At 40.3% G+C, this 21,481-nt stretch overlaps 1 protein-coding gene across 1 annotated transcript; it reads left to right on the top strand.

Annotated features, from left to right (window-relative positions):
• Window positions 1–477: 477 nt before the first annotated feature.
• thbs2a (thrombospondin 2a) lies at window positions 478–19,936 on the top strand. Its single transcript, XM_047351923.1, has 22 exons — window positions 478–758; window positions 1,174–1,245; window positions 1,482–2,035; window positions 2,219–2,303; window positions 4,332–4,531; window positions 5,414–5,554; window positions 5,639–5,732; window positions 6,053–6,223; window positions 8,091–8,267; window positions 9,834–10,007; window positions 10,498–10,625; window positions 10,715–10,867; window positions 11,864–12,082; window positions 12,174–12,281; window positions 12,989–13,148; window positions 13,248–13,366; window positions 13,448–13,682; window positions 15,358–15,585; window positions 15,714–15,985; window positions 16,132–16,229; window positions 16,310–16,449; window positions 19,902–19,936. Exons 2-22 carry the CDS (start codon window positions 1,179–1,181, stop codon window positions 19,934–19,936), a joined length of 3,558 nt encoding a protein of 1,185 aa, XP_047207879.1. The 5' UTR covers window positions 478–758; window positions 1,174–1,178.
• Window positions 19,937–21,481: the final 1,545 nt, after the last annotated feature.

Here is a 21,481-nt window from a genome sequence, read left to right as displayed (position 1 = left end):
AGGTTCTAGAGGCTATTGCGTTTTCACAGAGGGCCAGGTTGGTTTGTCCTTAAAAACAGAAATTATCATTTGAAAACTCAATTTTGTATTAACTCAGGTTATTTATGTAAGAAATTGAATTGTATTCACTGATATGAAGCATGCGTGACAAAAATGAAAAACAGAGGAAATCTGTAGGGGGGAATTACTTTTATCTGGCACTGTTTTAGAGTTGTTCATAAAATCAAATCTGGTCCTCCGTTTGTTCTAAATGGACTCCTGCAGGTCCAGAAATGGTGACTCAGCTGCCAGCACAATGGGAATGTGGGCTTCACAGGGAGGTGGACGACTGGACATCAAGGTGGAAAACAACTGGGGAGGAGCCACGTGTCCACCATTCAGGACTTGTGCGGATAAGAATATTACGCAATAGCTATCGGGAGATTTTTTTTATGTAACTGTCTGACAACCCGCCGCACTCCGTTCATCCTGGAGAGATGATGACGGACAAGCTCTCCTGCAAGCCTCTAAATATAAGAAGAGAGAGAGAGAGAGGTGGGAGCCTCAGTCACTGCTGAGCCTCGGATCCTCCAGACTGTGGATGTAGCGGACCAAGGTGGACTTGGAGCGTTTTTTACGCACGGAGTTTGCAGGAAATACCGCATCTCATTCATTTCATCCTGTGCTCTTACTGTAAAATAAGCTGTTGTTCTTCAGTTTTAGCATTTTGGCGGTGCTGGTGGATATCAGTCTGTTTGAAAAATAATTTAATTCATCAGGTAAGTTAGGCTTCATGAATGGATCTAACTTTTTTCTCTCTCTAACTAGATTTCTCCTTTTTTAATCACAAACAACAGAAATACAACTTTCAATACATCTTTTGAAAAAAAATATTGGAACAATTCTCCAGAATTAGTTTTTCCTCTTTTGAGATCAGCAGATGCTATATAGCAGACATACAGACAGACAGTAAGGACATTAATACAATTACATTATATTATATATATTTAATTTACATAGCTTTTTGAAATTAGTTTAGCCTCTGCTGCATCATATTTGTCATTATTTCATGTATTTGTATTTGTATTTATCAGATACGCTGACAAGGAGACAAAATATTAAGTCAGCATCAAACTGATAGTCAGACTAGGCAAGCGGAGCAAAAACTAATAAAAATGTCATTGTTTTATGAAGGAAATATGATACTCAGGAGGAGTCTCCTCTTCTTGTTGCTCTCATCCACATTCCATCACGTAACACCCCAAGGTAAGTAGAACTTTATGGACTATCTGTTTATTTTTAATGATCAGCACTGATATAATAATGTTTAAAACTAATACTAAGTCTGAAAGACTTTGTTTCCTTTCCTCTGAAGTGATTTTAAGATAATGATTAATCAGTCTGTTAACGACTGGTTTGTTGGTTTCGATTATATGAACTTTTATTAACCCCCAAAAGTAACCTGACTTTTCAGTTTCAATCCTTCTTTGTCTGATTTCCAGATGGAGACCAGGAAGATGAAACATCATTTGACATGTTTGAAATCAGCCACATCACACGCAGGACTCTGGGGGCCAAACAATTCAGGGGCCAATACTCCGATCTCCCTGCCTACCGTTTCATCCGCTTCGACCACCTGCCCCCAGTCAGTCCTCCTATTCTAAAACAAATACTACAGCAGATCCAAAACAACGAGGGCTTTCTGTTCATTGCCAGCATCCGTCAGGATCGCGCCTCAAGGGGCACCTTAATAGGCCTGGAGAGCCCCGATGGCCGGCGGCAGTTTGAGATTGTCTCCAACGGACGTGCCAACACCCTGGACCTGGTGTACTGGGTGGACGGCTCCCAGAACGTGGTCTCGTTCGAGGACGTGGACCTGGCCGACTCGCAGTGGAAGAACATCACACTTCACATTCACGGGGAGAACGCAAACCTGTTTGTGGGTTGCAACCTGATTGACAGCTTCATCCTGGATGAGCCCTTCTATGAACGCCTGCAGGCAGAGGGGAGCCGAATGTATATCGCAAAGGGATCCACTCGGGAAAACCACTTTAGAGTAAGATGGGGGGTTTGAGTCTTGTGGGAATTGGTCAGAATTATGATCATTTTGCATGAAACAATCCAACTGTTTAAAAGAAGACGTTAAATGATAAACAGTTGATAATTATCTTTTGAAATTAGTTCTAACACCAAAAGTATGCAATTAAGTAATTAACCTGTTGTTTTTTTTATCTGACAGGGCCTCCTTCAGAATGTACGCTTCATCTTTGATACATCAGTGGAAGACATCCTCCTAAGCAGAGATTGTGAAGTCACGAGACTGGGTGAGAGAGAAGTGTTCATTTGGAACAAAAGATCATAAAAGCTTTTAAAACAGCTTTTATCTAAAGGTTCCTGGCATACTCTAAAAGTTCAGACCTTGTTCGAGTTTTCAGAAACGTGAGTCAAACTTATCGTAGCTGCAAAGTGTTTCAAGCCTGATCACCCCCCCCCCCCACCCCCCCACACACACACACAAATGATTTCTGTGTTTTGTTAATTATCCACCACAGCAACCAGTTTAGCTGTTCTATGGCTTTTATATGGGTGAAAGTGAAGGTTGCAGATACGTGGCTCCTGCCGTTGCTTGATGCTTGTGGAAACAGCATCCACAAGCGGTAGCTCGAGGTCGAGCGGTGAACAAAAAGAGATGCAGATGCTTACATTTATTTCCATTGGCAGTGGACTTGGAATAATATCCTGGGAAAGAAAATAGAAAAAGAGGGAGAGTGAAGGCTATACTGCAGATCACAGAGCTTCCACTTCCAGCTGTTCACACAAACACACACACATTCATGGTGAGATCATAAACTGGCTGCTTTGGTTGCTTTTCTCAGTTGAAGCTTGGCCCAATTTAAGAATAAGGACCTCATGATGTTTAGCAGGACTCACAAGAATAGCAGCTATAAAGATACAGACATCAGAGCAAATTCATACATGGGTACCTTTTACAGCATGCCACAAGGTTTCCAGATCTGGAAGTTGATGCTTTGGTGTGTTATAGCATAGTGAATCCATATGCATTGGAAGGTAATGTCTTTTGTCCCAGTGGTCCTTGCATATGTGCTGCCACAAGAAGTGTTACATTCCAGCTTAAAGGAGTTCGTTTGTTTAATAAATGTCACCAAAGCCTTTAAGTCCTCTGCGCACACGCTGGTGCCAGTCAAGCTTCCACCCTGGCAGAGAGTTTAATGCGAAACGACACCCATAAACCCACACAAACCACTCTCGTAAAAGCCGACACACCGGACATTAATGAGCGGCTTTAAAATTAGCCCACTCTTTTTGCTCTCTGTCGAATTCTTTCCTTGCGTTGCTTTGAAAAAGCAATGGATGTCAATCAGAGGGGAAAATGCATAAACGCTTTCACAGACAAGTCCTCCTGAGATTTAAATAGATCTAGCAGACTGGAGAGGAAATAAAACATTGTGGGACATCACTGGGCAAGTCGAATGACTTTTTGATTTAGAGTCCCCAATCTGCTGTTACTCTTCACCAATTTACATCACCAGGTCCAAGCATTCCATAGAGATTTTTGATAAGTGCCTTGTTTATCCTGGAAATTACACCTTCGTAAACTCTGTTGTGATATAATTAAACTTCAGAGTTTAGTGAGGCAAACTGAGGGGAAATTGAGGTGTAAACTGTGAGGGAATGAGTGGCTATTATGTTAAAAGGTTCGCTGCAAACTGCTCCCAGAAAAGCTGGCCTTTCCTGGTGTGTGAACTTGTATTTTTGCCTATTTGTCCTGTGACCTGTGCAAAGATCCCAGCTGGTAGACACGTTACGCTTGGCTCGGTTTCCTGCTGCAGATGTGATGATGGTGTAAAGAAAACTTAGCATTTAGCCTCATTATGGCCTTTAAATGGGCCAGTAGTTAGAAGTTGCACTATAGGATTAGCTTCCTTTCTAGAGAAAAGCTGAAACTGAGAGATTTTCACCCTCTTAACTGAAATCAGCTGAAAGGAGCATGATGAATTCCATGTAGATCTGCTGGAGAGGTCTTCTCATTTCAAAGGTTTCTTGAAGCGCAGTCTTCTCTTGCCCTCCAACACTTTAGTTAGAAATCATAAAGATTTTTAGCAAATTCATGTTCAAATCAAGCAGGGCCGCAAATTGCACATCTGGTTTGAGGAGAACAGTAAACTTCGCAGTAGCTATACAGCGCATTACATCATCTTTTGGCATGCTTCTACAAAACAGGAAATCACACTGTCTGCAGATCGTAAACCTTATGTTTCAACAATGATCTCAAATGTGGTTTCCATCACCGGTCTGTTGTGACTTATATTTCTTCTGCCTTTTTCTTTTAGATGATGACAATGGCTTGAGAGAGAGCACAGAAATTGTGGATGTAAGTCCTTCCATCACCACAAACATCATAGGTCAGAAGACAGACGACCTGAGTGCAGAAATGTGCGCACGCTCCTGTGAAGAACTTAGCACCATGTTCCAAGAGCTGAAAGGCCTGCGTGTTGTTGTCAGTAACCTTATTGACGGTTTGCAAAAAGTGGTAAGTTTTGAAAGTGATTGGATCAAACACTATTTTCTTCTGTTTGCTTTCAAAATTTTACTGATTAATCTAAATTATAAATTTGGAATAAACAAAGCTGTCCTTAGTGTGAGATTCAGAAAGTAAGACATTTAAATGGGGTTACTAGGTAACCTACTTTGGTTTGAAAGTAAGCAGCAAGAAGCAGCATGACTGTTTATAGAGCTGCCTGTGATAACTGAACCCATTTGACTCCTGCTATCTGTGGCAGCATGAGTCAGACAGATTTTATGACATGTTACATAGGAAGTGTTCCCCTGGCAGTGGCTCAGTCCAATCTAATGTCTGACTTTGTTTAAACAGCTCTTACGTTTCCTCTGGGAGCCTCCCAGCAATAAGAGGCTGTGGGCATGAACCTTGGGGAAAAAAAGTGGCTGGTATGAGAAGGGTCCCCGAGGCTCTTCCAGACCGAGTGGTGTCTCAGACTCTAATGCTGCACGCGGCTGTTTGCCCATTCAAGAGGAAGCTCGCACAGTCAAAAAACTCAAATCTTTGGCAGCAGTTAATAAACTGACAGTTCCCCTAGTTTGAAGGATCCCCTGGTCTCTTAAGTGGGTCGGAGGTTGTGTTGTGCAAAAGTAAGAAGGAAGTTTTACTAGTACGTTAGCTCAGAAGCAAGAGAAAAAAAGAGGTTTATGTTGTTATAACTGCAACAGCACTGCTGGATTTCTGATCTGTCTCACACTGCCAAATGTATTCTGACACTGGTTCCTAAAAAAATTATTTTGTCAGTATTTGATCTTTATATCTGCAACAAGCAGATACACCTTTGTTTAATGTGTGTGTCTTAATTATGTGTGACTGCTATCCTCCCTCAATGCAAATCTGTTGCTGTGTGTTCAGACAGAGGAGAACACAGTCATGAAGGAGGCACTAGGGAGAATCAAGGACACTAAAGAGAAAAACATGTGCTGGCAGGACGGGCGCCTGTTTGAGGACAAAGAAGACTGGGTGGTGGACAGCTGCACTAAATGTACCTGCCAGGTAGTTTAAACTCATGTGGAACAATACAAATTTACTGCTCATGTCTGTCAACTTGACATATATTTTATTATCTGCAAATTGCAGGAGTCCAAGATAGTGTGCCACCAAATTACGTGCCCTCCGGTGGCCTGTGCCAGCCCCTCTTTAATAGATGGAGAATGCTGCCCCGTGTGCATGCGTAAGTAGGTCAAACAAACTCTGCTCCAAACATGAACACAACTTATGCTTTTTGCTTCATGTTCTTCTTCTAAACTGATGGTGCCATGTGTCATAAAAAACAATATTCCATCCATGTGAAGATTTAAAAGCACAGGACTCTTGCAGCCAGTTTGTCTCTGGGAGTAAACCACATATTTATTGACACTAAGAATGGCTTCTGTGGGTTCTTCAGATGAAGTCATTCGATAAACAGAGTGACATAAAGAATGAAAGCAAGAAGTTATGATCTTTTTCCAGTACTGAAATGCAAAAAAAGTAAGGAGATGTGTATTTTTCCAGCCAAAGACAGTGAGGATGGCTGGTCCCCCTGGTCAGAATGGACGGAGTGCACGGTCACCTGTGGGATAGGAACTCAACAGAGGGGTCGGTCATGTGATGCAACCAGCAACCCCTGCACCGGACCATCTATCCAGACCCGAAAGTGCAGCTTGGGAAAATGTGACAGCCGTGGTAAGTAGTTTTGACTTTCTTTCAAATTGGGCTCATCCAGAAGTGGCTGCCTTTGTGATTTGATATTACTGTGTCTGTGTTGAATTATCTGCGCTCCATTATCACTTTGACTAATCGAAAACAAAACATTTGCATGACATGTGGGGAGGTGAGAACATAATGGAGATGCAGAAAAAATCATCACAGTTATAAAATGAGACCAATTCTTTCGAAGTGAAAAACACTGAGCTTCAGTCTCCATAAATCCTACGCTGTCACAGTGTGTCTGAGTGTGAGTGAGTAGCTGGATCCCATCGGTGGGTTGTAGGGTGTGCCCTGTCAAAAGTTAATTCCAAATAAATCACTGGCTGAGAGGGTGTTCCATAGAGCAATGACTCACTGATGCCTTCCATGCAAAAATAAAAAAAAACATAGGATCTTTTACAGGCTGCACGGTTGCACAGTTGGTAGCACTGTTGCCTTGCAGCAAGAAGGTTCTGGTTCACTTGGGGTCTTTCTGCTTGGAGTTTGCATGTACTCCCCATGCATGCTTGGGTTCTGTCTGGGTACTCCGGCTTCCTCTCACAGTCCACAAACATGACTGTTAGGTTAATCGGTGTATGTATTTCCCTGTGGGTTGGCAACCTGTCCAGGGTGTACCCCGCCTCTTGCCTGATGACCTTCCACAGAAAAAGAGGTTATAGACAACGGATGTGTGGAAAGATATTTCACTGTGTTGTTACATGTAAAATACACCCTTATAAATTTCTTCTGTTGTTTCTTTTTTGATTTGATTTCTAATTTGAATAATTCAGATAATCAAACTAGTTTTAATATCACACAAAGAAACGTTATTAGATATTTAAAAAAAACTGTTTTTAAATTATGGGTGAATTTATTAAGGGGATGAAAGCTATCTGAACCAACTATATGTAAATATAATCTACTCCTTTTTAAATCAATAATTAGGTATGATAATTGAACTTAATGTAGACTAAATTATATCAAAAACCAACACATTATGCCCCAATCTTAAAATAAAATTATGTTAGTAGACGACTTCCAAGGTGGAAACCACTGCTGAACAAAAAATGTAACAAAGGCCCGTCTCAAAATATTATTTTGAATGACGAGACAAAAGTGAAACTTTGGCGGTAGTGTGATGGTCTGGGCTGTTTTGCCACTTCAGGACCCAGAGGATTGACAAAATCAGCAGTTCTGCTCTCTATTTTGTCCAGGCTTGGTTATCATGCAGAACACGTCATCCAATCCATCAATGAATGAAGGTTTTGAAGAAGGCAAGTCAGAGGACTTTAAATAGACTTGTTCATGCTCAAAAATCCTCCAGTTCAGCTGAATTAAAACTGAAAATAATTCTGAAAAGAAGAGGGAGTTAGGTTTGTTTGAGCACCTTTTTCCCCTAAAAAATAAGGAATCATTATTAAAATATATATACTCAGGTTACATATGTTTAAATTTGTTTATTAATCTAAAACATTTAAGTGTGACAAAGAAGCAAAAACAGAAGAAACTTGTGAGGGTCAAATACTTCTCCCAGCACTGTATGTGTTATGATGTTGCTTGATTTTTGATGGATAGGCTGGTTGAGGCTGGATAAAAATGGTATTTAATTGGTTATTGGGTCAATATTTGCTTTGCTTAGAGCTACCATTACTCAGGATGTATGTGAGGCACTGAAACAGTGTTACCACAAGGAAAGGAGTTTGACCACGATGATATAAAAACTGATGTAAACATCTTTGAACCCATTTCAAAGTGGGCAGATGTTGCCAGTATCACACATTGTTTACTGTTTGCAGTTGGAAATGAATGGAAATCCATGTGTTTTGGTGATGTCTGCCTGATAAGTGTAATGTTCCATGCCCAGTTCGGCAGGATGGGGGATGGAGTTTGTGGTCGCCATGGTCTTCTTGCTCAGTGACCTGTGGAGAAGGACAGATCACCAGAATAAGGCACTGCAATGCTCCTGTCCCACAGCTGGGCGGGAAAGACTGTGAAGGGAGCGGGAGAGAGACTCAGAGCTGCACTGCCAAGCCCTGTCCGAGTAAGTATTTCAGCTAAAGGATGAATTTCTCAAAAGCAGCATCTTCGTTCGAAATGTCTGCTATGTTCACATGGCCAACATTAAGTCTTTGGCTTCCCTCAGGGCCACATTCCCCATGTGCTTTGGACTGAGCTCCTGTCAGCCTGTCAGGAAATGTTTAGCAAAATAAGCTCAATCTGTTTTGTTTTGTAGTGTTAGGTTCCATACTTCTGTTTTTGCAAAGTTGTTTGTTTAAAAACCAAGGGGTTAGAAAACAAATTAGCAATAAAATACTGAATACTTCCTTTGTATCATTCATTCGGTCAACATAAAAATCTTTTGATTTTACTTGTGCAGCATGTGTTATTTTCTATTAACAAAAACATATTGGATAAAAAAAGAATTAATGAATGTTATTACATTCATTTATGTTATACTTTTTAGAGACAAAGTTTGCAGCAATTACAGCTTTAGAGATCGGTATGACTATAAATTTGGCAGATCTTGTCACTGGGATTTTTGCTCATTTATCAAGTTGCAGCTGCTTCATCTTCATCAAACTAGATGGGTGCAGCTGCTGTGTAGCATTATTTAAATCATAACTCCGATTTTTTATCAGCCTGAAGTCTGGGCTATTCCAAGACCTTTAAATGTTCCCCTTAAGGCCTTTAGCTGTATGCTTGGGTGCACTGGAAAGGTGAAAGACAAATCTGTCCCATTCTATGGACTGAAACAGACTGAAACAACTTTACCTCAAAAATGTTCTTGTATTTAACAGTATCCATGATTGCCTTAATTTTGACCTATTTCACTATGTCACTAGAGCATGATGCTACCACTACCATACTTTTGTGTGGGCAAGGTTTGGTAGCATTTTCTTTTGCCAAAAAAATGTAGTGTAAGTTGTCATCTAAGTCCTTCTCTGTTGTTAAGAGTTAAATGTATTTTCTTAAATGATTAAGTACCAGGTTTTTTCTTCTCTCTTCCATGAAGCCAAGCTTTGTTGGGTGTACTTTCCACGTCCTATTAACAAATTCAACAGTGTAAAAGTGGCTCCAGAATCAAATTTGTGGTTTTTCACACAATGCTACTGTGTGGTGGCTTATTTATTACTAAGTTAAAAATGAATTAGGGAAATGTTTCATGGATTTCATTCTAGTTTATGAGGACTGAGATCAGTTTGTCTCATTTTAGGACTTGGTAAGGATTAAAGGACTGATGTTTAATTCTGTAACAAGAGGAGGATAAGCCTAATCTCTAAGATGACTGTGTACTGTTTTGTACAAATATTTACCATAGGTAAACAGGTTTATCTAATGATATGAAATTATTTTAAATAAAATTAGAGAATCAAATCCTAACTTAGGGCATTAGAAAAAAGACCATGATAGGATTTACATGAAATCTTGAAATATCTTTATTTTCAAAATGTTTACTTCCATTTTCCATTTACTGACATAAACTAGTGTCGGCTTAATCTGAAAGCAGGTTAGGGTGCAGCTTTTATGCATTAAAATAGGGGAAATGAGTTGTTGCAGCTATTCTAGGCACTGCACATTTAATCTGTGATATTTGTTTTTCTTGTAGTTGATGGGGGTTGGGGACCTTGGTCTCCATGGGCAACCTGTTCTGTAACCTGCGGAGGTGGAATCAAAAGTCGCTCGCGCGAGTGCAACAGTCCTCAACCTCAGCATGGCGGCAAGAAGTGCATTGGAGAAGCCACTGACAGCGACAGCTGCAACAAGGAAGACTGCCCAATTGGTGAGCTGAACATAGGATTTTTTTCTGTTATTGAAACAACAGCTTCTAGGTATGTAAACAACAAAAAACCTGTTCAGATCATCACTTTGGCTTAAGCAAAATTATTTCCATTTGGTGCAGGTATGGCAGTTAGAACTATATGGAAACTATAAATTCAGGCTGTGTCACAGTGAGTCATACATTTGTTGTTGCGACAAACATACTGAGCACCTAATAACAGAGTAATGGCCCAATCCAATACTCGTATGGTAACTTTTACATGTGTTGGCTGGGTCAAGCATAGCCAGCAGTCTTTTAGTTGTGTTTGACATACATTGCATACTCTTCTTTCAATTAGGTCTTAAAGCTTGGTTGCCCGAATTAATTTAAACCAACAAACGTTCTGATGAACGCTAGGAAAAAAGACAGTTGTTTGGAGAACGTTCTTCAAAATGTCACTGTCTGCATCACATTTCTGTGATTGTTTGCACCTATCTCTCTGCCCTGACAGATGGATGCCTATCTAACCCTTGCTTTGGTGGGGTTGACTGCAGCAGCTCTGCAGACGGGTCCTGGGAGTGTGGCCCGTGTCCTGCTGGTTTTCGTGGGAATGGTACTCACTGTGAGGACATTAATGAGGTAAAAGCCACAGATCCTCATCCTGTTTTTGACACTTCATGTATCCAGCTTCTTTTTTCATTTTGCCGATGCATCCTTTGCCCTTCTAGTGTGACATGGTGTCTGATGTTTGCTACAAAGTAAGTGGAACGCAGCGCTGCATCAACACCGATCCAGGTTTCCACTGCCTGCCCTGTCCCAAGCGCTACAAGGGCACCCAGCCTTTTGGTATGGGCGTTGAGGCAGCGAGGAGAAACAAACAAGTAAGTTTGTGTTACACTCATTCGGTGTCTTTAACTGATCAGTTAGGGCAACAGCTTTGAAAAAGTGAAAATAGAGAAAGAATGGATTTCCAGAAGCAGGTGCCTGAATTTTTGTTTTTGCATCCAAATGTATAAATAGTTGAAGCAGCAGCTATATATGAATATGGCTTACCTTGACCAGTATCAGCAAGTAGAAGATGGAGAAGATTGGGGTAACTCCTAACAACAAACATATGTTATACTTCTCTGGTTCTGGTAAGATTGGAAACAGACTGACCCAGTTCTTTAAATTGTTTTTGAGTAAGATAATGTAAAATCAAAGACATAGACAACTGTTGCATTTTATCTCTACAACATTTCTTAGGACATTTCGTATATATCACACTCCACTGGGACACAGTTGTTTTTTTTTTCTCTTTTGATCACTGAATTCATGGAAAAAGAACCTGCCATGTAACATCAGTCATAATTTTTCTCCTTTGTTTTGCTCTTTACACTCTGCAGATACCTGTCTGATTTCACATTCACTTAGTTCTAATTTAACTCATTTTGGGGGTGGAAAACTGTCTTATCATTGGGAATAAAATGCTCCATTGCAAAAATTGAATAACTGTGCTGTCAGTTTGGTCTTGGTGAACTCACTATGTGGTATCAAAAATGGAACGAGTTCATCCCTAGTAATGAAGAGCAGCTGCATAAAGTGGGATAAGTGATGCCAATAAATAGAATATCATAAAATCAATTTTATAAATTAAATTACTTCCATAATGGTTTGCTTTGATTTAAAGTATTGGTTTGTCCTTCTAAAAGTAGAGCTATCACAACTGGAAGGAAAACAGCTTTCACAAAAAGCTGAAACATTGATTATAGAGATTTAAATTGCCACCTTTTACCTTTTTACGGCAGGTCACTTCAACTTCTGTTGTTCTTTGATGTCAAATATACACATACAGTATGTAATGATAAAACAGCTCTACTTTGCCTTTCTTTTTTAAGGTATGCGAGCCAGAGAATCCATGTAAAGACAAGACCCACAACTGTCACAAATATGCTGGATGTATATACATCAGCCACTTCAGTGACCCAATGTACAAATGTGAGTGTCGCACCGGCTACGCTGGAGATGGCTTTATTTGTTCAGAGGACTCAGACTTGGATGGATGGCCGAATCAGAACCTGGTGTGCGGTGCGAACAGTACATATCACTGCAAGAAGGTATTTTCATTGACTTGTTTGCATGTTGCCCTCTCTGCTTTGAAATCAAATTCAGCTGACAAACCTTGTGAACTTCTTGCAACCCTTTCAGGATAACTGCCCTAACCTACCAAACTCTGGACAAGAGGACTTTGACAGGGATGGACAAGGAGACGCTTGTGACAAGGATGATGACAATGATGGAATTATGGATGAGCGAGTACGAGAATATCGCAGACTTTTACTATTCCAAACAGTTATCATATTTCACAAAAATACAAAAGTGGCTTATGATGCTTTAGCTTATATTTTGCAGAACTCAGTAATTAATTTGACTGAAACAGCTCACCTTTCTGCACAGGTGAGGGAAGATCTAAGAAACTGTGAAAGAAAGTAAAATTTAGCACTACCTGAGATGCACCACAACGCTGTTCAATGTGGACATTGTTACTGAATGAAGAAGAGTCAAAGTTAGCTATTTTTAATATCAGTAAGGTGTTTCAAATGAAGTCAGAGGCGGCATAAAAGCTGCAAGAAGCTATATAAAAGGTAACTATTTTCAATAAAATGCCACATTTTTGTGGTTCTGAAGAGCGAGAAAGCGCAAGACATTTAGCAGAGTAAAAGAAGACTGAACTAAATATTAAATCTATACTCCAAAAATAAACATAAATGACATTGCTCTCTAAAAGCAGTGTAAATAATTAATGACCAACCAGTTCATAAATGACCACTCTATTTTTAGGGTTCTTTTATCTTTTTGTATTGTACTTAAAGAGAAATTGGAATCAGCAACAGTCTGTATCAGCAGGTTAAATTTTTACAAAAAACGGTGATTGTAAATCGCCCTCAAAATCCTGATTGTTGCATTTCTACTACTTATGGTTCACACAGCGGATATTAACAAACATGCACTTCCCCCCGCAGGATAACTGTGCCCTCCTTTACAATCCTCGCCAGTTTGACTTTGATAAGGATGAAGTTGGTGACCGCTGTGACAACTGTCCTTATGATCACAACCCTGCCCAAATAGACACTGACAATAATGGTGAAGGGGATGCCTGTGCTGTAGACATTGATGGAGATGGTAAACTTGCTATGCTTATTTGCAAACTCAAGCAAAACTAATTATTAAATTTGTACCTTAAAATAAAAATGCATGTTCTAATAACGTATTTTCCCCTAGAAATTCAGAATGAGAATGATAACTGTCCCTATGTGTACAACACTGACCAGAAGGATACAGACATGGATGGGGTTGGTGACCATTGTGACAATTGCCCATTGCTTCATAATCCCGACCAGGTAGTGTCCCACGCTGCAAATAATGAAAACACACAGCAGGTACATGAAGCATTAATAACTAAATTTGCATAACTCCGACAGACCGATGTAGATAATGACCTGGTTGGAGACCAGTGTGATAATAATCAGGACATCGATGAAGATGGTCATCAGAACAATTTAGACAACTGTCCCTATGTGGCCAATGCCAACCAGGCAGACCATGACAAGGATGGAAAAGGAGACGCATGTGACTATGATGATGATGACGATGGTATACCTGATGACAAGGACAACTGCAGACTAACACCAAATGCAGACCAAGAGGATGCTGATGGTAAGACCGTAGAATTTAGAGGAGTTAGATAATAGCTAGATAACAGGAAGGCAAAAGCTATGGCAAAGGTAGCTGTTTTATTCTAAGAGCTTGCAACCTCTTTCTGGCATTTAACATGCTGGATTTTGAATGGTTTATGTCAGAGTTAAGGTGAGGATCTACATTCTCTTTAGAAAACACACAGACTGCTGTTTTAGTATTGCTAGCCATACTAATCAGGCTAACTGAGTAAATTATAGTTATATTAATTATTATTATTACTATTAGTTATAGTATTACCTGTTTTACTGTTAGTGCTCTCCCACACAGCTGTGTAACGTCACCTCTGCTCTGAATATATCCAATCAATGATTCCGTACAGTAGGAAGGCCAAAAAATATATTTTACATCTTTATTATAAAGGAATTTTGCTAAAATCCTTATATAATTTAGTCAAAGCTTTACAAAAAGCAGAGATCAGTAATTGACCTCAAAGTTCTCATCAGGGCATTTCTATAGCACATTAGAAGTACATTTCATTAGACACTTTCCCTAGTGTTATATGCATAAATAATTCATAATCTCTGCAATATCTTTGGAAGATTTTTCAATTTTTTAACACTAGAGATTAGCATTATCTTTTAGAGTATATTTATAAATGCAGAAAAGCAAGGCAAAGTTATGTGTTGCATATGATGAAGCATCCAAAAAAAATCTAAACACTGGTTGATTTTATGTTTTTTTCATTCACACAACTGGTGTATTTCATGTGCAAAATCTAACTGGAAATATACACTAGGTCAGTTTCATTCTTTCTATATGTAAAGTCCTTTTTTGCATGATGGATGAAGGCTCTCAAGACTATGTTGTTGCTCTTCTGTTTGTAGTTTGGTTATCTGTCGCTGAATATTCTTAGTCCAGTATTTTCTAGTCTAGCTCCTCCAAACTCCACGTAGTCATTATTTATACTCACTGCTCAGTGAGGTTTAGCTTTCTCTCTGATGCTCAGCAATTGTAGTTTCCCTGCAGCAGGTGTGAAGTACAGAGGCTGTGGAAAAAGTCAACAACTGGGTCGGTATGAGTGATGTCATTCAGCATGGCTTAGCTGGCCAGAGGGGTACATGCCAGGTTGTGAAGTTTTTATTTCCTTTCAGCTTCGCTCGTGATTAATCCAAAGAGTCCCATTTAAAGCAGGGTTACCTGGAGTATGTACAGTTGTCTATAACTGGAAGCAGACCACTGAGTAGGAAAGCTCTGGACACACTCCTTTACACTCTTTAAAGCTTGTCAGATAGTGTTAATTTGATAGAACCATTTGAGCTCATTTGGGCAGTAACAAAGCTGCTGACAAAAGGAAGCTAGTTACTTTCATGCAGTACCGCTTTATTAACCACTGCCTTATTTTACTCCCTGCTTTCCTGGCCTGAAGTTTGCAACAGACGCCAGGCTGTACGTTGGGAAATCATTTTGGAAATTGTCACCACAAAAAAATAAATGACTGATTTGCTTTAGCAGACTTGGCATGGGAATCAAAAGCTAATTTCTGGGAGAAATTGTATTTTTTTACATTCATTTTTCCTCCTCAGTAGTAGGAGTGTTAGGATACTAACATCATCTGCTGCAGCTGTTTTTCAAACCTATGCAAAAGTAGGTCAATCTTGTTGATGTTTTTTAAATATTGTTTTATTTAAAACAGGTGATGGAAGAGGGGACGCGTGCAAAGACGATTTTGACAATGACAGCATCCCAGATATCCTCGATGTGTGTCCAGAGAACAATGCCATTAGTGTTACAGACTTCAGGAAGTTCCAGATGGTCCACTTGGATCCAAAGGGAACAACTCAAATTGATCCCAACTGGGTGGTCAGACACCAGGGAAAAGAATTGGTTCAGACCGCCAACTCTGACCCAGGCATTGCAGTTGGTGAGCGGCACACATGCAAAATGTTTACTGTCCGAAAAGCATTTCACACTGGCACACTGCTTGTCTAAACAAATCCATTCTACCTTGTGGACCCCCAAGGATGTATCATATGTCTTTTCTTCCCGCAGGTTTTGATGAGTTCAGTGCCGTGGACTTCAGTGGAACCATGTACGTGAACACAGACAGAGATGATGACTATGCTGGCTTTGTGTTCGGCTATCAGTCAAGCGGACGCTTTTACGTTGTGATGTGGAAGCAGATCACACAGACTTACTGGGAGGACAAGCCATCCAAAGCTTTTGGCATCTCTGGCGTTTCACTGAAAGTTGTCAACTCAACCACAGGAACTGGAGAAAACCTCAGGAATGCTCTGTGGCACACAGGAAACACCCCCGGACAGGTAGGATGCCGTCCAAATGCTAGAGTGCTATGCTCTTGATCTTTTCTGTGTTCTGTATGGTTAAAAAAATTGCTATAATGTATTTTATTAGATAGACCAACAAAAAATAAAGTCTGTTTTAAAAGCTGAACTAATATTTTACATAGGTGCGCACTCTATGGCATGACCCCAAAAACATTGGGTGGAAAGATTACACAGCTTACCGGTGGCATCTCATCCATAGACCTAAGACTGGCTTTATAAGGTAGGCCTATATATTTACCCGCCTGTATACTGTAAACATCATGATAATATGTTAACATCATGGCTTGTTTTTCTCTTTAGGGTTGTTGTATATGAAGGGAAACAGATCATGGCTGACTCAGGACCAGTTTATGACAAGACATTTGCCGGAGGCAGGTTAGGCCTGTTTGTCTTCTCACAAGAGTTGGTTTTCTTCTCCGACCTCAAGTATGAGTGCAGAGGTAAGCTGGAACCACAAGTGTGTTTGTTAAAGAAAATATTGTGCAAGCATAGACATTTTTGGGTATCTCAAATCTTACAAACATGCATAGACTGTCATTTTACGTATACTTACTGTAGTTATTTAATTTGGTGAATGACTAGTTTGCAGCTTGAAAATAACTATGTTAACCATGATGTTTCTTATTGTTTGACTTTAGTTGAATACACATACCATTATATTAATTATTAGGATTAGGCATGGGCTAGTATGAGATTCTTAAGGTATAATAATACCAATAGTCATTCACTTTATTAAAGACACAGGTGTGTCCTTATAAAAAGAAAAGAAAAGCTAATTTCTGCCGCTTGTATCCGGGATCTCGTTCTTTCGGACATGACCCAAAGTTCATGGCCATGGGTGAGGGTAGGAATGTAGACCGACCGGTAAATCGAGAGCTTCACTTTTCAGCTCAGCTCTCTCTTCACCATGACGGACCGGCACAGCACCCCCATTACAGCCGCACCGATCCGTCTGTCGATCTCCCGCTCCATTCGTCCCCCACTCGTGAACAAGACCCCGAGATACTTAAACACCTCCACTTGAGGCAGGAACTCCCCTCCAACCTGAAGAGGACAAGCCACCCTTTTCCGGTCAAGAACCATGGCCTCAGACTTGGAGGAGCTGATCCTCATCCCAGCTGCTTTATACTTGGCTGCAAACTGCCCCAGCGCATGCTGTAGGTCTTGGCTAGAGGGGGCCAGCAGACCACGTCATCTGCAAAAAGAAGAGACAAAATCCTCTGGTCTCCAAACCAGACCCCTTCCGGCCCTTGGCTGTGCCTAGAAATCCTGTCCATAAAAGTTATGAACAGGACCGGTGACAAAGGGCAGCCCTGCCGGAGTCCAACATGCACCGGGAACAGGTCCGACTTAGTGCCGGCAATGAGGACCAAACTCCTGCTCTGCTTGTACAGAGACCGGATGGCCCCTAGTAAAGGGCCCTTGATTCCATACTCCTGGAGCACCCCCCACAGGGCATCACGAGGGACACAGTCAAATGCTTTCTCCAGGTCCATAAAACACATGTGGACTGGTTGGGCAAACTCCCATGAACCCTCGAGTACCCTGCAGAGGGTATAGATCTGGTCCAGTGTTCCACAGCCGGGACGAAAAACACACTGCTCCTCCTGAAGCCGAGGTTCGACTATCAGCCGGACTCTCCTCTCCAATAGGCCTTACCAGGAGGGCTGAGGAGTGTGATCCCCCTGTAGATGGAACAGTGGTCCACCCTTCTTATGAAGGGGGACCACCACCCCGGTCTGCCAATCCAGAGGCACTGTCCCCGACCACCACAAAATGTTGAAGAGTGGGCCACTCCAGAGTAGAAGAGTGTCCAGCCCCTCTCGAGGAGATGGGTTCCAGAGCCCATGCTGTGCGTTGAGGTGAGCCCTACTATTTCTAGTCGATATCTCTCGAGCTCCCACACAAGCTCAGGCTCCTTCCCCCCCTGCGAGGTGACATTCCACGTCCCTAGACCCAGCCTAAGCATCCGAGGATCGGGCCACCGAGGTCTCCACCTTCGTCCGCCCCCCAATCCTCTCCTGCAGGTGGTGGGCCCACTGGGGGATGGCCTCGCGTCTCTCGTTCGGGCTTAGCCCAACTGGGTCCCCGCAAGGAGCAACCCATATGCTGACCTTATCTTGCCAATTGTGGTGATAAACACCATTATACGAATGATGGGTGGTGTTCCTTTGGTTTCCATTCCATACCAACAGTACCACTGTTGTGTTTTTCACAACCAAAAATATTTGCCAAGTAGCCTTAATTTGTGTTGCTTGTATGTGGGAAAAGGGTGCAGTAACCTTCATTCAGCCAATTGACCACCAGCATGCGGCAACATGTGGGGGAGGGATCACTCTGCATTAGTTCATGCTTTATGTAGTTGGAGAAAACTCCAGTACTTTGTCTGGCATCTCATTAAAATTACTTTAAAGCATATAAATGGTATAAGGAAAAAATGTTTTTCTATTTTGAAATCACTGAACTTTTGTATTCCTTGATCCTGCTAACCAGCCCATGCCTAATTAGAACACTAAGAATCTGTCTGTGGGAATGTAAACCTTTCCTGACATGAGTCAGAAAATAATCAATTATTGCATGTTTTGAAAAGTGAGAGAAGTGAATCTTCAAATACAGTCATGTAAAAGCAATACAAAACCCAATACAGCCTATATACACAAAGCTGGACATATGGATATTTAAAACCTTTTTTTACAATTCTAAAGAATTAAAGTAAGTTAGAAAAGACTTTAAAATTGTCTGTAATAAAACTGCAACTTATGGTGAGAAATAATTTAGGACAACCCCAGATTTATTCTCAGTTTAAATGGCTAAAATCACGGAGGTGTATCTCATCAGATGCACATGATGAGAATGTACTTACTCATCATTTTGAAGATGTTTTGCCCTGTTTGGTCCTCAGTTTTGTGTGCATCTGACTGTTAAATTTAGAGTGAAAATCAATAGATGCCCTTATAAGGAAAAGGATTGTAGCAGCTCTGGCAAGGGATTGAAAGAATTCTCAAAAAGGTTTTAATCAGTCAAGTAGAGGGCTTTCAAAACAACTACCAACATAGCCAGGTTTTTCCATTTAAGGAATTTCACTTTGAAAGCAGATTGCAAGATGCTAAAAGAAGTCACAAGAAAATGCTAAAAGGTTATCACAAAACCTACAGCAGGCTCTCGGTACTCTTGATGTGAAAATGCATACCTGTACAATCAGAACGAGACTGCAGGAGTATAGGTTTCATGGTATCTGTGCAAGAAACAAACATTTACAATTTAAGAGAATACATTGTAAAGAACAGAGCTCAAAGTGTCAGGGTTCGGAGATGCTTTACTCCAGCAGGACCTGACCAGCTCACAGCCATAGAACCCACCATGAATTCTACCATGTATCAGAAGGAGCTGGAAGAAAGCTAAAGAACAAGCTAAAACAAACCAGTAAATCCATCAACGGTTGGCTGAGAATTGAGAAAAATGAAAAAGAAATAGAAATAGAAAAGGATGTCACAAAAAATTTTCAATTATTTTACTGCTGAAATGAAGAGTGGGGTAAAGTTTCCTGAGACCAATCTCAGAGACTTGTAGATGGCTACAAGAAACAGCTCACTGAAATTATTTCTGCTAAAAGGGGGTAGGACTAGGTATTAGGAGGTAGAGTGTCCTAACTTTTTCCTCACCTTTGTTGATATCTTTTGTGTAATCATTAAACAAGTAAAACATTTTCTGTTGTTTAAGTGCAACCAAATCAATTTCTTTTTAAGAGATTAAAGCAGACTAGAAATCGGCATTTCTTTAAAGAGGCTAAATTCCTAACCTTTTCAGGTGACTGCATGAGAGTAAGCACTGTTATTGTTTCTTACATGTAAGAAAAGGTTTGTAAACAATCAATATGTTTTCCAAACCTCAGATAAACCGGAGTTACCAACAGTGTTCACAAGGTAATGGGGAGAGGGTTTGTTTGTGGAGTGTGGTTTGCAAAACCTAAACTGCTGTTTCTGCTTGTCAGCTTGCCCATGCACAATGCCCCAGCTGCATTGTGAAAGGCCTTGTGCGTCAGTCCAAGGATCTTATGCTGAGTGCCAAGTGCTAAACTGTGGAAAATGAGCCTGCAGCACTTTTTCACAATCACAGCCACGTCGCTGAAGACACGCTTCCTAATGCCCACAGTGCACATGTTGTTCCTGCATTCTGCTACTTTTTACTGTGGAGTTTTTTTACTCTGAACTTATTAACGATCCCCGTCTTTCAAATCTTTCTGCAGATAACTGAGTTTGATGTCATACAGAAGATGGACAAAGACAAGAATCTTTCCAAGTAATTTCCGTAATCAATGAAGCCATCTGGGCCTAAATGAGACTTTGCATACAGGCATCTTTGCCTTCATCCACTGACAGGAAACGACATCATGGCAGATTTAAGTTTCTAACTCCTATACAATATTTTGATTCATGGAAAGAAACTGAACATAGTAAAAACCCTTGAAAAACCTCTGCAGAATATCAAAGAATAAAAAATTTACCTGTTTTTTATCTTTATCTTTATTGTGTGACCACTTGCTGGAGAATCACTTACAAGGCAATTAATTATTTGTGATTCCTTGCATTTGCCTTCTCACTTTGACATGCAAGTGATTTCTCTTGACAGAAATCAACAGATGTGTTTACTTATCTTTTGCCCAATCATCTGTCAGTGCTCTATTTGACAAAACATGCAAAAAACCAACAACTAAAGCCACAATCATCACTCTTTCTCCTCATTCTTCTTAAGCTAAATGTGCTTTTTAATGGGAGACTAGAGTGATCGATTTCAACAATGCGAAAGATGTTTATACTAAGTTTGTACTATAATTTCTTTTGTAAATTATTTAGGCTTAGCCTGTTTTGTTTGTTTGCATTTGTGCTAGTTTGTAAATAGGTTATTTATTTGTTTACACTGATATATAGTTCAGTATTCTAAAACAACATAGCTTATTACAATATCTCAAGATTTCTAAGTGATTCCATACACTTCCTTGTAAGTTCTTCAGCTCTGTCAGAGGAACTACAAATTATCACTTTCATACCTTAGTGACAAAATATACTAATTCTATTTGTTCAGTTATAGACAGGACCTTCTTTTTCATCAGAGTGATTTATATGTTATCCCTGTCTTTATGAGTTTACTCAGCAAAACTGGCTGCCACAGTTTTTTTCTGATGTGTCCATTCCCCAGTAAGTCCGGTGTTGCCTAACAAGTCACTTATCTGCACCTGAGGGTCATTTCATTTTGCCTTTGAGTTTAAAAAAATAGAAATATTGTAAAAACATTTTATGCAAATAGTTTTCCACTCATATGTTAGTTTTACTATCATTAATATATATTGTGAAACCTTACAGTGTCAGCTGAAATGATTCCAGATGAAGGTCTCAAAAGACGAAGTGTGTCTGTACAGTGTGGTTTGGGAACACGATAGTGTCTCAGTTGATTGATATTAGTCTGTATATTGCT

The sequence above is a fragment of the Girardinichthys multiradiatus genome, chromosome 22 (assembly GCF_021462225.1).
Source record: "Girardinichthys multiradiatus isolate DD_20200921_A chromosome 22, DD_fGirMul_XY1, whole genome shotgun sequence".
NCBI lineage: Eukaryota > Metazoa > Chordata > Actinopteri > Cyprinodontiformes > Goodeidae > Girardinichthys > Girardinichthys multiradiatus.
This window is presented reverse-complemented; position numbering and strand designations above follow the sequence as displayed.

What these genes read in the sequence shown, in the direction of transcription:
- thbs2a (XM_047351923.1), top strand. Translation starts at nt 1,179, where the DNA reads ATGATACTCAGGAGGAGTCTCCTCTTCTTGTTGCTCTCATCCACATTC. An exon ending in TGACCCAGGCATTGCAGTTG is followed by an intron (nt 15,586 to 15,713) that starts GTGAGCGGCACA and finishes TTCTTCCCGCAG; the next exon opens with GTTTTGATGAGTTCAGTGCC. An exon ending in CCTAAGACTGGCTTTATAAG is followed by an intron (nt 16,230 to 16,309) that starts GTAGGCCTATAT and finishes TTTTCTCTTTAG; the next exon opens with GGTTGTTGTATATGAAGGGA.